The 14769-nt window shown below is 36.8% G+C and overlaps 1 protein-coding gene across 1 annotated transcript in view; it reads right to left on the bottom strand.

Annotated features, from left to right (window-relative positions):
• HDAC9 (histone deacetylase 9) overlaps positions 1 to 14769 on the bottom strand; it is an 865518-nt gene that overhangs the window by 444085 nt on the left and 406664 nt on the right. Inside the window, exons 8-9 of the mRNA XM_027774184.1 lie at positions 14471 to 14586; positions 2952 to 3074 (exon numbers count right to left, since the gene is read on the bottom strand). Of these exons, the coding sequence (XP_027629985.1) occupies positions 2952 to 3074; positions 14471 to 14586 (239 nt within the window). The remainder of the gene's footprint in view (positions 1 to 2951; positions 3075 to 14470; positions 14587 to 14769) is intronic.

Raw genomic sequence — 14769 nt, 5'->3', positions numbered from 1 at the left:
GGTTTCTGAGCCCCACCACTTCCCCCAGTCTCTCTCCAGTGAGTCGATATGTCCTATTGCAAATTTAAAAAAATATTAAGAATAAAAACAAATTAAATGATGCTAATTTTAGGTTTAATACATGGGATGTTTTGAAATATTTAAAAATACATTACTTAAGTAAAGGTATATTGGAAAAGTAAGATGTATTCAAATAGTTAAACTACAGATTCTATAATAGGGATTTAAGAAACTAGAGAAAAAAATGATGTGTACTTTCAGAATTTCAAGCAAAAGAATAATTCATTTTTCTACATGTTAATGTAGAAAATAAGTTCACAGAGCTCTAAGTCTCCAATATTTAATTTTTAAAGTGAGAGTCTTAAAATAAGTCCATGAAAGGAGGTACAAAATATTTAGGAGTTTGATTTAAACATGTATTTTATATTAATATACAACAGATCCCAAAATACCTAAATATTGAAAATGACACCCCAGCTATTTTTCTATAATAAACTATGCTCTGAGTGAAATCAGATATCAAATAAAAATGTTATTAAGAACTTGAAATGTATAATAACACAGTAATAAGGCAATAATAATTATATCATCAATAGTAATAATAAATTATCCTATTCAAAGAACTTAATGAATGGTGGTCATTTTGGTATTATAAAAGCAGAAGTCTAATACCTCAAAATTATGTGGCATGTTTCTTTTCAAAACTCATGTTTCATCTTACAAAATTGCTGTGCACCAGGAAAGCAAAGCAATTTTCCATGATGGAGAAATTGAAGGACAAAGAGGTAAATGGTTTGTTTGAGTCACATAGTAAGTCAATGCAATGTTTAATCGAGAAGTGATTCCTTATCCTGGCCTCTTTCCTTAAAATATCCCACTATGCAAGAGGGAAATGGAATATTAAAGATTTCTTTGCCAAAGCAATGTGAAGCTTGAAAAATTAATTGTGATAGCCTCATCCACACCAAAATGGAAGCAAAGAAAAATGAAATTTTAATCCAAACCACATTGGTTTATTCATCCAATGGTACCAAATTGTATTACCATCGAAACATTAAATGGTCTGGCTTTAGTACTTGGTCCTTCGGGAAAAAATGTTTCCCAACCACAATAAAAGTGGCGCATGTGTGAGTTAGTTCGAAGTAGTTTAGAACACGCGAAAAGTAATAGAAACAAAATGCCTATTTGTGTGTCATAAGAAGTTTTGGGGTTAGTATTTACTTATCATTAGGAGAGATAAGAAAAATAGAGATGGATAAAAATACTTTTAGTAAGTGAAGACTTAAAAATATTACCATGAATATTTACTTTTAGTTTCAGTGCTAACCTTTTTATTTACTTTTTATTAAAATAAATTACTTACAACTGATTTGTGTAGAAATTCATAGCTGAATTTAGGATTTTTAAACCTTTCTTCTTCAATAGAAAGACATAACATCCTCACTAACAGAAGACCAAATTTTGCTTTCTCCTCACTGATACAATATCAACAATAGCACATAAGATAACATTGCAGTCTATTAAAAATATTAAATATGGGGGCCAGCAGCTGACGTGGTGGTTAAGGCGTTGGGCTCCAACATGGCTGACCATATTTTGAGTCCTAGACCTGGTAGCTTGAAAATCATACCAGGAGCATGTGTGTGCATGCCCAAAATCCTGAGAGAAGAATAAAGGAAATGGGGTTGTGGCATGGCCATTCCCCTTGGGGAGAAATGTGATAATTTCTCATTTTCTCTCTTTCTCTGTATCTCTGGTGAGTGCATGTGCCTATAGAAAACAAAAACTGATGTAGTAAAAAATCCCTTAGGTTGATTTGATTTTTTTTTTTTTTTTGGAGAGATTTTCACTGTAGGGCGCGTGCGCTCGCCAGACAGACAGAGAGAGGCATAGAGACAGAAAGCGAGAAATCACCCCCCAGGGGGGATGGTCACGCCACAATCCCTTCTCCTCCATTCTCCTCTCGGGATCTTGGGCACGCACGCACACGCGCCCGGCATGAGTTTTAAGCCACCGGGTCCGGGACACGAACCGCGGTCGACTACGTGGGAGTCCAGCGACATAGCCGTTACGCTAACTGCTGGTTCCCCTTGATTTTTAAAATATGTACTTAACACACATGTGACTGTGATATGTTCGTGTCAAAGATACGGCTAAGGACTGACAAAATTGATGTAAAAGTTGAAAGAAATGTCTTTTTAAACCTAATGGATCAGATGACCTCTGTATATGTATAATTTAATGTACTAATATTTTCAAAGATGAATTATTCTGAGTGAGTCTCAAAAGTATTTTACAACAAAAATTTATATTATTTTAGGGAATATGTTTGAAGTAACTATGGCTATATTCTATTAGTAGGTTAATTACCTCCAAAAAATCCTTTTTCGTTGTCAGAACTTTTAAACTAATTGACTAACTTTGAATCTCCTGGGAATAGCTGAATATTCTTCTTGGAGTTTTTTTTCCAGATATGTATTTTTCAGTACCATAGAGTCAGTAACACATTTCCCAAATAAAGTCATTCAGAAAATAAATGATATAAACAGATGCTTCTGTACTTCAGAAGCTATAGCTCTCCGTGCTGGCCTGGGTTCTGTTCCAGGTCTGCTACTTACTGGCTTTTAAACTCCAGTCTCAGCTGCTTCTTCTGTAATCTGTTTCATGGGAAGGTTGTGTAGAGTTCCTAAAATAATGTATCTAAAGAGCATGTTTTTCTTAAAGCTTTAAATCACTATACAAATGTCAGTTATTTTTATATATAATTATGTAAACCAGGATAATTTTACGATTTGAAATTAAGCTTAACATCTTTGAACAACACAGCAAACAGCAAACAGTGACAGAGAAGCGACTCTACGAAGTTTTCCCCAAGTCTAAGTAGACAAGAGATGACAGGAACCCCTATAAAAAGGCCAGCTAGTTCAGGCTGAGACTGGGTGATGACTTACGTTGAGCTGGGACGGCACTGCGGGAAGCCCCAAGGTAATGTTGGGCAAAGAAGGAGAGGTATAAAGACTTAGCAGGTTCATGGAATCTTCATGAATTAGAATGCGTTGCTGTGAAACCATTTGCTAAGAAAAGAAAAAGAAAGGAGAATCTCAAAGTAACATGATATTATGAATCCTACTGTGAAATGTTCACATTTCAGAAAATAGCTTTTATGTTGTGATAATTAAGAAAAATGTATAAGTATTTATTTTTATGACTTTCATACCTGAGTTATGGAGTAAAAAAATCAAATAAAAGCATTCTTCATCATGCTACACAAGTTGAAGGAAGGGCTTTATCTCCATTTTGCAAATCCATCTATAAAATTGCACTATGGTTTTATAGAATAGGATTCAGCACATTTTTCATCTCGGGGTAAAGTACAAAACCTAACTTGGGTAATTCTGGTAAGTACATATACTTCCTTTGCATTACTGAGTGAAAAATTGCATATATGACAAAGTCATAGTCATTATCTTTATCTGAGTTAAATACTACTATATTACTGAGAAAACTCACACAAAAAAATCTTAGATTAACTATCAGCATATAGGGCTTCTAATAATCACGTCTATTATAATATAAGGTTTATGAATAATCAACTCTGTGTTGTACTTTTTAAGATCACTTATTTTCAGAAACTGAAGTAAATGTTAAACGTTATGAGTTCTCTACACCACAATAGCCTTCATTTACACTGAAATACCCTGAATGTTTTGGCATCACAGTGCTTTTTACAACAAATACCTTTTTTTTAATCCAATGCTAAGAGTCATGTTTTCCCACATGTGGCCTAATATGGTTGCTTGAATTACATTTTCTGTTTAACTCTTGCTTCCCTCCCAGAACTTTTATACAATAAGAGTTACAAAGGTCTTATTAGACTAAGGAACTCTGGCCTGATATGGTCCCCAAGGGAACAACATCCCTGAAAAAGAATACTCCATGTAACAGTATGACACAGTGACTGCTTTCTTCCCAAACAAAAAGCATATGGGACTCCAATAATAGACCACCTCCAAGAGGGATATTGCACACACGGGCTTTGAGTAAAGTAAATATAATAACTTGTCAAGCATGTTTGGGGGAGCTGTAGATTTTCCTCTGGACAAACCTGGGATATCAATTAACTGGGGAAAATATCATGTGCTAATACAATGCAACCTCAGAATGTCACCGAAGAGTGATGCACCACCAAAACACAGGATGTTATTCCAAAACATCATCTCAATCATACGTTTGTTTGGAGATGAATCCTAGCCTTAACATAATAGGAACAGAAGGTTAAATGCGGAGTTTTCTCGCTGAGATGTGGAACTCCAAGCTAACTCCGATTCAGTTTCTTTATAAATGAACATGTCTGATATCTGTGAATGAAAATCAAGAGGTATACTGAAACTATTTACATTAGATTGACTATATATGTAACCCTTTAAAAACTTAAGGTTGTCTAAAATGCCAGGGCATAAAGATTGTAGAAAAAGCTTTTAAAATTACAATGTGTGAGGCTAAGATTTTATTTTAGAAGCTATCCACAATATTTGCAGTATTTTCTCTACGTAAAATGCAAGCTACTATTTTGGTTACACACACAAGCTTTCAACATAAATTCTAAGTATAGAGTACATACCTGAACAAAAACAAAAAGGATATATTAGGAAGTCAAAATACAGCTCTGGCATCAAATAGCAATTTAAAATAAAAGTAATCCATTGATTTACATATATACATAGAGGAGAAAATAAATGTGGTAAAATAAGCATTTAAATAATGTAGAATATTCATACGAGGTTGTATCTGCCTCTCACAGTACTGAGATTCGACATGGACTATGGAAATGACACCAAAAGATACCACAGACCTCACAAGAGAGATGATCTTTGTTTCCCAGACAGAATTTCTGCAGTAGCCTCCCACCTCATCAAAGGAAGCAGATTTAGACTAACAGGAGGAACAGATTTCTCCTCAGGAGTCCTACGGGGGCAGCAGCTGGCTGCTTACAGTGGCTTTAACTAAAGAGTAAAGTCATTTGATTGAGGTTATTCTTACTTTGGCATTGTAGACCCCTGCTGTTTCATATAAAATTGTGTGGCTCCATTTCCTATGACGGTGCGTTGATTTTCAGCACCTACCATGTGCTAAGCCCTATGCCAGGGACTTTCTGGAAATTAATCTGTTCTTCACAGGTACTGTCAAGCTAGCATTATGCTCATGGTGTAGATGAGGAAACAGTGGTTTCCACAATTCTGTTTCCCAGTGCGATCAGCAACGAAACTTTTATGCCGGCCAAGACTAACTGATTTGTTGTCAGGTGCGGCTGCAGAAAGCATACACCTCTCTGCAGCCATTGTTGGAGAATAGGAGAGTCATAAAAAAGTAAGGAGAATAGTGGCAGCCTTAGAGAGGATGAGGAAGCAAACTGAGCTAGTCATAAGAAAGTCCTAGTGGCTCGGGAACCAGCAGTTAGCATAACGGCTATGTCGCTGCACTCTCACGTAGTTGACCACGGTTCGTGTCCTCCCGGACCTGGTGGCTTAAAACTCAAGCCGGGCGTGTATGCGTGCGTGCCCAAGATCCCGAGAGGAGAATGGAGGAGAAGGAATTGTGGCGTGACCATCCCCCCTGGGGGGTGATTTCTCGCTTTCTGTCTCTATGTCTCTCTCTGTCTGTCTGGCGAGCGCATGCACCCTATATGGCCATGAGGACCTTTACATCATGGAGACAATTCCTGAGAAAGCCAGGAAGATCTGTGTCCCCCATGGCTACTGGGTATAATTGCTCTTTTCCACAGAGTCTAACGTAAAACACCACATCATAGGAATACTACAGACTTGGATAATGTTACCTCCTTCAGTGACAGGTGAGAAAACAGGCACACAGTGAGCCAATGGCATGGTGGTTAAAGTGGTTGGATCCTACATGGCCGACTGTATGATTTGTATCCCAGACCTGGTAGCTTTAAATACACATTAGGTTCATGTGCATGCATGCCAAAAATCCTGAAAAGAGATTTTGAAGGGATTGTGGCATGGTTATTACCTATAGAGGGTGTTTTCTCTCTCTCTCTTTTTTTTTGAGAGAGACATTTTTGCTATAGGGTGCACGCGTTTGCCAGAGAGACAGAAAGAGAGAAATCACAACCGAGGTAAGATGGGCATGCCATAATCCCTTCTCCTTCATTTTCCTCTTGGGACTTTGGGCATGCATGTACATGCACTTGGTGTGAGTTTTAAGCCAGCAGGTGCAGGACTCGAACCATGTTGACCATGTCGCATTCAGCGATGTAACCATTACATTATCTGCTGATCTGCTTTCTTATTCTCTCTCTCTCCCCCCCCTCTCCTTCTTCCTCTCTTTGTCTCTCCCTGGAGAGTGCATGTATCCTCTAGCAAATTAAATTTTTTAAAAATTAAGAAAAAAGGCAGAGTGTGTGTACACTTCCATTATCTAAAATTGCAAATGATTTAACAAAATAAAAAGCAAACATATAAAAACCAACAAAAACATTTCCCTCAAATTAACTTAAAATATAGCTTTCTTCAACTAAGCTTTTTGATAAGAACAGTCTATATGTTTCAAGTTAATGTCTCTTAATGAAACCTGGAGCCACATTCTATACTGCTGCATGTGGGCATACTCGAAAGCCAGACTAATAGCTCTCCTCTGAAAGGGTCTGGGGGTGTCCTTCCACTGAAACAATAGGATCCGAGGCCATATTCTTGCAAGGGTGGAGGGCCAGCCCACCTTAGCATTGTGGTGCGCTTATAAGCACTTTCAGGTGAAGTCAGAATTTTGCCAGGAAACAGTTCTGAAAATGATCCAGCCCTTAAGTCAGTTCTGCATGGAGATGCCAACATTTCACAGCTTAGAAAATGAGAAAGATGGTTTTAATCTGAGAAACTTTCAGAACCAGAGGTTTTATTCTAACTAGATTAAGTAGAAATATTAAATATATGAATGGCTATCACTTAACCTTCACAAATAACTGTATTCAATGAACAGTGTTGAGTGCTAGGCATACAGAGACGCCCTATACCACACGCATTCACATGCAGTCAGGAATACATAAAAGTAAAGAGTTCATTGTATTTCCATGATTAGAGGAGGGTAAAAGGACTTCAGCAGCACAGGGAAGGGTATCAATTTTAAATCAACCTTTGGGGGTAATGAGGCTTTTAAAAGAAAAAAGCAAGATGTTGGGATGGGGCATATGAATTGAACCGGGTGACAGAGTGGTGAAGGCCTATTCAAAATTTTATCTCATTTCTTTTCTCATGATAATGCCAATTGGAAGGCTATCTTATGAAGTTATGAAGAATATTTGCAATTCAGGTGAACAAAATACATACAGATTTTAAAATTATATGTCTTTAAATAGTGCTACACATATAGTCATTGAAATGAGGAAGCTACTAGTTTCAATTAAAAAAGAAACTCTTCCAAAATGGACACTGGCAATATTCAGAAAAAAATAAAAGGTAAAAGCTCTCACACCTCACTGGTGGGACTGTAGATTGGTGCAGTGGTCCAGAGAATAGTTCACCAATGTGAGCCACAGTTCATTGTACTCTACACCATGGCTCAATGAGTCTTCTTCTGGGAACCACAACTCCAAGAAATGTTCTTAGTAATCTACAGATGATCTTCAGTGGGTACACATTAAAGCATTTTTTTTGGTGAGGCCATAAGGACATGTACCTGGAGAACGGGTAGGTAAAATGGAATAGCATCCACCTTGGATTTTACAGTAATTAAAAGCAAACCATTAGATTTCTACATTCATAAAGACATGACAGATCTAAAAACACATGCTTGGTGATAATGTAAGAAGTGGAATGAGATAGATAACATCATGCCATTTGTATCCACCAAAATTCATGCACACAAAGCAAAAATATATACAGTGTAAGAATCCATTTAAACAAAAACACAGAAGAGAATGACAGCCTATGGGGACAAAGGAAAATAGAAAACTTGACACAGAGGAAGGAATGAAGGAAGGAAGGCTGGAGGGAAGAAAGAAAGAGGGAGAAAGGAAAACACCGTTTTCACTGTTAAGAGGACAAAGAAGTCAACCGATGACCCTTGATGGAATACTACTCACGTAAATAATCACTAGCTTTTTGAGAAGTTCTCAGGAAAAGATGAAAGTAAAATTTCCAATTTACCACCTGCTCATAGTTATCTACAACATACATGAGAATTAGAAAACTAAAAAATTACCTACAGAGTTTGGGTAAGCAGCAGTCTGGACTAGAGTAAAACTGTGCTCTAAGTATCTCAGACCTGATCTCTACCAGTCACTGGCTTGTGACTCCAAGTACCCACCCAGCTTCACTGAATTTCAGATCCTTCAGCTTGAAACTGAAGCACTTTTGACTGGCTCTATTAGGTAACATCTGTGTCTGTTGGAATGGCACAAAGGAAGACAGACTATCCTAAACTTCAGTCAACTTTAATTTTTCAAGCTTCTAACTCCCCAAATCTAGATTATCTAATAAGAAGAGTGTCACAGTTAAAATGAAAGAAGATAGAAAGGAAGAAAGGTCAGCCTTAATCATTTAATGTTTGCCTATGACTTCCACTGGATTTTTCAAGATCATATTTATTTTTTACTCTGCTTGCAGAGAACTCATAGAAAATTAAGATCTCCATGTAATTAAAAAAAGATTTCGTAAGTAAAAGTCTCTTGAGTTTTCATTTCTATTGGACCCCTAGGAATATATTTCTATAACATGGGGTGAGACAAAAAAAAAAAAAAATAGACAGTGTTTGCTTTCATTTGAAAGGCATAGATGTTTTGTTAAAGATCTTTACAATATTGACTCATGTTACTCCTAGTAAATGATTCTTTTGTCATAGCAATCTCCTTTCCCTGAGGGGGGAAAAGTATTTTATTTGCTGCCATCTAAAACCATAGCTCTACACCCACTCAGAAGGGAGCATAACATTTCCAGCAAATGTCACAACAAGGATTATGAAACAATAGGCAGATGAGTCATGTGAGATTGGAGCAAAACAAGTGACACTTCAGATGATTTTAGAACACTTAACCTTATTATTAGAACCCTTTTTAAAAATCATTTGTATCTACTGGGGGGGAAAAAAAACTCATTTAAAAAATAGCATAGCAGAGACAGCCACTAATGTTCAACTAGGAATAAACGGGCAGCGTGGCTACTGTAAAAATAGCTATCAAATAAATCTACTGAATCTAAAGTAAGTGTGTTGATATCCATGGAAACATATTTGAACCCACGGGCCCACAGTATTAACAATAAAGCAACTAGATAGGTAAAGACATCTTTGACTGGAGCTGGAAATAGAAACCCCTGAGGTTTCAGCTCCCCAAGTTTACAAATGAGTAAAGCAAGTAGTTCCAACAATAGGAGTTGTGGGATTGAGCATATGTAAGAAATAGGAGAAATGGAACAGAAGTGGTCAGAGCAGATGGAGACTCGCTTTCACATCAGAGTTGCTGGCTTGAAGACAAAAATGCTAATGTGCTTTCCATACCAGGAGTCAGCGCTGATAATGACAACAAAAATGAACTTGTTCTGAACTTCACAATTTACCACCTGCCTTGCAAGCACTTAGTCCTTACAACAAAGCTGTTGGGTAGGTTTTACTACTTCTTACTAGAGAATCTGAGAGTCAGGAGAAGCCTGGCCGCTTGACCAATGATCACAAAGTAATTGGTTTGGAGTGGGGTTCATGCAGAGCCTTCCGAATGCAACAACCATATATTTCACTACACTGTGCTGTCTCCAGAGCCTTGGCTTCTGGGTATATTCTCCAACTTAGGTCTTCCCTTTATGTAAAGAAGGCAGGACAGATGAATTTCAAGACAAAAACTGTTGTTTTCATCAAAAGCTCAAGTTCTCAGATACAGTCTTACTTTCCTGTTTTCCAAACACCAAGAGGGCAGAGTCCCATTTGTTTACGTGGGTTCTGAAAGAATTAAGTTACATGTTTGTTAATTTATTTTATTTGATTTTTAAAAATTTTGCTGGAAGGTGTATGTGCTCACTAGAGAGAAACAGAGAGAGGGAGTTAGAAAGCATCCCCCCTGGGAAATGGTCACCTCAAATCCCTTCTCCCTTCCTCTTCCTTTTGGGGTTTTGGGGGTGTAAGCACACATGACACAGTAAGTTTCTTAAGGCTCCAGGTCTGGGACTTGAACTGCATGGCCAGCTATGTGGGATTCAACCACCTTAACCACCATGCCATCAACGGGTGTAGTAACATGCTTTTCAACTTACAGGTCATAGAATAAAGAGTTCATTCAAATAGATACTGTTATACTATTTTAAAATGAAAACCCTGTGTTGCATAAGCAAACATGGTAAAATAAGTCCATTTTTAAAATAGTGAAATATGCAAATGAGTTTCTGAGTTGAGTGTACAATGTAAAGAATTTGTACCTAAAAAAATTTCTGTTGCTACGAAATCACATATCATCATTAATCTTAGAACACATCTATAAAAATAACACCACATTCTAAATCAAAGTTAATAAAGTATGCCTGAGAATTTTTTTTTCCCCTCTCTCCCCTCTGGCTTAGGTAGAATGAAGCACTTAGTATTCCGAAACTAGGATATTAATTTGCTGACGGTCTCAGTCTGAATTCTGCCATCTCCTCACCTATCCAGAATGAATTACGCTACAGAGCTCTGTAAATGCAATGCAGCAGAAAACCACATGTTAGCCATCAGGGTTGCATTTTTTGTTCTGGGCCACAGAGAGGCTACCCATCAGTGCATAAAGGTCTGCCCACCTGGCCTTTTGGATCATAGTTCAGGCACACAATTAATTCATTATGAGGAAAGTCACTGCTTGCTTTTGAACTAGTCTTTCCAGCTTTGGAGGTGAATGTCCTGTCACTGACCTGAAGAAATACCTCTACCCTTTTAAACTCCATTAAATCACATTTCCTTCTGTTTTGTTTTGTTTTTCTTTTTTTAATGGTAAGGCTGGGAGGAAAGGTTTGTAATGACAGAATATGTGCTCCAATTAGCTGGAAAGTTAGGGCATCTAAACAGTTCATTTGTGACAGTAGTGATGTTAAGAATACAAACAGTTTAGAACAATATAAGCAAAGTTCTTTCATTTATATTCTCTACTATGTATACATTTTGAAACTTAAAGATAGGGAGTTACACGGATATTCTAATTTAGTAGTCAGAAAAGGCTTGAGGTAAAGAGAAAATCTCACCTTTCCCATTTATTTCCCATCTCACCAATGTGTATTTCTCGGTTGTTCGTACATGCTGTACTAAATAGTATGTGCATATATGTACACATGTATTTACAATGAACAGATACATGTATCTTCTTCAGTAACTATCAAATTATATTTTCTCCCTTCAACCCTCCTGAAAGGTAATCATCATACTAAATTTTGTATCCATCATTCATTTCCCTTTTTAAAAGCTTTTACTACATGTTTCTAAGCAAAATATTGCACCCTCTCTTCTGAACCTAATGAAGTACTATCATGCTGTAAATGGACTTCTGAAACTTATTTCATTGACAATGCATTTCTAAGAATCAAGCATGCTTGAGAGCGTAGTTGTAATGCATCATTTTCATTTTCCAAAAGCACAAAATCCATCCAGAGACTGATGAGAACTCAGACTTTGGAGTTTTTGCAGTTAATTACTAAGAATCATATCCTTTAAACTGAGAGAAAATGGGAATCTAAAATTAATTGCCAGCAGGTGGCATAGTGGTTGAGGTCCTGAACTCCCACATGGCCGACCATAGTTTGAGTCCTAGACCTGAGCGCTTGTAAATTACACTGGGCGCATGTGCATGCATACCTGAAATCCCAGGAGGAGAATGGAGAAGGGACTGCAACGTGGCCATCCCCCTGTGGGGGTGATTACTCACTTTCTGTCTGTCTCTGTCTGTCTCTCTCTAGTGAGTACATGTGCCCTATGGCAAAAACCTTTTAAAAAATTATACATATATATGATTGTTGGGAAAGTCAAGACATATTTTTCTATGCAAAAATGCATCACAACTTTTTTGATGACAAAAAAGTATCATGACTTTTCCTAGGACCCAAGATATATATAATCTTGTGTGTGTGTGTGTGTGTGTGTGTGTGTGTGTGTGTGTGTGTGTGTATTTACAACCAAGTTGTTCTTTTCCTGGCAATTTATCAAAGGGTTGCAAACAACTGATCAGTATTGAGACATAATTGCAGTAACCAAAAGACAATTCCTACAAACAACAGTCCAATAATCCCATTTCTATCTCTGTCATAAATACACATGAAGTATTTATCTCATCTTGTATCATGTTTTTGAAAGGATAATGGAAAAGAGAAAGAAAGATGGCAACGGGAAGGTAAAACATGAGAACCAGACAAAGGCTTGGAGAAAAGGTAAGTGTCCTGGATTGCTGTTCTCCAATTAGCTAATAGACAGTCATGGACGAGAGCACCTTTTCTGCTCACGTTCCTTGAAAAATATTTATTAGAAATTTTTGAAATCTAAAATGAAGACCGATTTTTCAAGAGAGGATTTACCTTTGCTTTTTGTAAACACCTGAGGGACTACAAATATGGGGCCACTTTAAAACAAATGAAGCCCTTATGGTTATGTGATTTGGGTTACAAATCCACAAAAACTGGTTTATGGTTAGTTTCTCAGAGAGAGAATCTGTCTCCTGCTCTGCTTTGCATCAAGACAGCTCAGGGGTTGAGGGTGGAAGATTCATCACTGTAGCACAGATAGGGATCCCAGCAGAGTGTTTGGAGGGTCCCCTGTTAGATTATCCTCCTTGGGAAGTACTGGGTTTTGTTTTCTAACTCCTGAAAACTGAACGTCAAAATTCACATACAAAAGTGTTCTCAGAGCCCTTGCTTGTCATAGATAATCTCTGGGTTTCTACCTTTACTTAGGGAACTTCAAAAAGTTAAGTGAAAAATGGAATTAAAGTACTAGTTTATTTAGCAAACAAATTTTGAAATCCATGCATAGTTTTTTGTTTTCGTAACATATATCTTTGACAAAGTTTTTGGAGATCCCTCATATTTCAGTCTGATCATTTGTATAAATAATGTATTACATACATGCATGTGTGTGCATTTCTGTGTGTTATATATGTATATATAAAATTAAACAGCAACAGATATTTTGGCATAGTACACAGAAGATACTTCTATTAGTCAAGATAACTGTTAAAAATCAACTTGGTTGCCTCGGGAGACAATGAAGTAATCTCCCTATAAGTAGGAGCGTTCTAGTAGAGGTTGAATAATCACATGTCAGGAAAGCTATAGAGGTGATCCAAGAATCAGAGATTTGACCAGTCCCTTTCAGCCCCAAGGTACCATGATTCTATAAAATACAAAGGAAGAAGCATGTCACAGTCATATATGAGAAGTTATTACACCAACTTTCCTGGAATAGAGCAATGAACAGTGAAGAAGGCATTATAATGGCAGAAAGGGGAAAGTAAGGCTTTTTCATTTTAAGTCAATGAATGGTGACTCCAAAACACTTGATTCCGCAGAGTGGCTAGGTTTACACCATTGCCATTGCCTAGCCTAGTAAGAAACTACATAGACAAATTCTTGCTGACTACTGCATTCATTCTTCTTTTAGACTTGTATAATGGGTTACAATAAATTATGTTACTTTAAAGTAATTTCCTTTGATATCTCATTCCTTGAGAATAGAGTTCATATTTTATCCATCTTTCTATCCCCATTTCAAGGCATATATTGGGTCATCAGAAAAGTCATGATGCATTTTTGCATAGAAAAATATGTCATGACTTTTCCAACAACCTAATAGAAAGGTGCTGAAGAAATATTGGCTCAGCAGAGCTCTATGTCCCTCAACTATTAATACTCTAATTATTTTGCATTATTCTTTAGGTTAAATAATGGAATCTGCCTTGCTATGTTTTCTTCTAAGACGGTTGCATGAATTTGCTATTACTTACTGGTGGGTCTACTTCATCACAACCACACGGCATACAGAGGACTTATAAATTGCACTACTGTTGGGTACTGTACACTTAAGAGTTTCTAAACCTCTTTATCTGAGGATTGCATTTCAATATCTTTAAAATCTTGATTGCTATCCATACACCCCCGATTGTCTTATTTATAAATAAAGTTTATTCATCCCTTGCATTATAAACCTATACAAAAATAACTTCTAGATTTTTAATAACTGATAGCTATTTATATAAGTTAATAAGTATCAGTTATTTTTTTCTTATAGGCTTATTTGTAAAAGTTAAAAGGTGCCAGTTATTTTTCTTGTAGGTTTATAATATTTACATCAGTTTATAAAAATCTCAGTTATATTTCTAGTAGTTTTATAATGTGTGGCACTGAGTACATGTCAGGTCATAAATATCACTTGGATATTAAACTTCAGCTCAGAAATATTATTTTGTGTTAGGTAGCTAATCAAAAATTCAATTATTAAAGAATCAAAATACTCAGGGTTTTACCTCAGCATGAGGAGTAGGGGGCAATACTGAAGCCTCGTTTTCAGTAACATTTCCCGTTGGCCCATTGTTTGGTGAGCTGGGACCAGATCCTGGAGAGCTGCTACTGACTGAGGACTCTGAAACACATTGTGAAATACAAATGTATTCATGAAAAACACACACACAGGAACTGTAGTTACTACAAGTAACATATTAATGCAACACTGGAAATTGTTTTATTTTCACCCCAATGTGAATGACAAGCACCACTGCCCTAAACAGAATTCTAAAAAATGTGGGGTCACTTGTACATTTTCATA

The sequence above is a fragment of the Tupaia chinensis genome, unplaced genomic scaffold (assembly GCF_000334495.1).
Source record: "Tupaia chinensis unplaced genomic scaffold, TupChi_1.0 Scaffold000410_1, whole genome shotgun sequence".
Lineage (NCBI taxonomy): Eukaryota > Metazoa > Chordata > Mammalia > Scandentia > Tupaiidae > Tupaia > Tupaia belangeri.
This window is presented reverse-complemented; position numbering and strand designations above follow the sequence as displayed.